Here is a 791-nt window from a genome sequence, read left to right as displayed (position 1 = left end):
CAGTCACGGCGCTGATCTCGGGGCACGGCTTGAGTCGCTTCGCCTCCTTTGGCTGCGGTGACTCGAGGGACCGCTTCATCGGACCCCTGCGCGGCGTCGGCGCGGCGATGCTCTGGAGTTTCTTTCGCGCAGGTACCCGCGCGTCGATCGCGCACTCTGGCGACGTTCAGCACGCCCCCTGACGGCAGCACGTCGGCGCGCACGACGCTGCAGCACACACACGCTCTCAGACACTCGGGGTCAACTCGGTTCGCGGTCCTTCAACCCTCCTTCAACGCCGGCGCCGGACGTCGTCGCGGCCTTACCTCCGACTTACACGAGCGGCGCCAGGAACGCGCTCGTCGCCTCCGCGGCGTCGACGACGGCCTTCGTCGGCGCGCTCTTCGCCGGGTAGGCGAGGACCGTCTCGATGGAGAAGCCGCGGAGCGCCTCCGCGATGGACATGGTCCCCATGGCCGAGGACCGGCGCCCCGCGAAGGGGAACGAGTCCGGGCCGCGCGAGCACTGGACGTTGACGTTGATCCGCCCGACGACGGTCGCCAGCATGTCGACGCACGTGGCCGCCTCGCCCGCCGGGTCGTTGGTGAAGATCGCGGCCTGCTGGCCGTTCCAGGACTTGCGGAGCGCGCCGTCGACCTCGGCCAGGTCCTCGAAGACGGCGACGGGCAGCACGGGCCCGAACTGCTCCTCGTGGAAGAGCCGCATGTCCTTGGTCACGGGGTAGACGATGGGCGGCGTGATGAGGGACCCGGAGCTGCAGCCGCCGCCGCCTTCCGCCGCGTTCGCGACGG

The 791-nt window shown here is 70.5% G+C and overlaps 1 protein-coding gene across 1 annotated transcript; it reads right to left on the bottom strand.

Moving 5' to 3' along the window:
• Positions 1-312: 312 nt before the first annotated feature.
• AURANDRAFT_35547 (hypothetical protein) lies at positions 313-750 on the bottom strand (the record flags this gene model as incomplete). The annotated part of the gene is made up of 1 exon (XM_009044962.1): positions 313-750. A coding segment is annotated over one exon (438 nt), but the record flags the coding sequence as incomplete, so codon positions are not given.
• Between the last annotated feature and the right edge of the window lie 41 nt (positions 751-791).

Source organism: Aureococcus anophagefferens, assembly GCF_000186865.1.
Source record: "Aureococcus anophagefferens unplaced genomic scaffold AURANscaffold_1133, whole genome shotgun sequence".
NCBI classification, from domain to species: Eukaryota; class Pelagophyceae; order Pelagomonadales; family Pelagomonadaceae; genus Aureococcus; species Aureococcus anophagefferens.
This window is presented reverse-complemented; position numbering and strand designations above follow the sequence as displayed.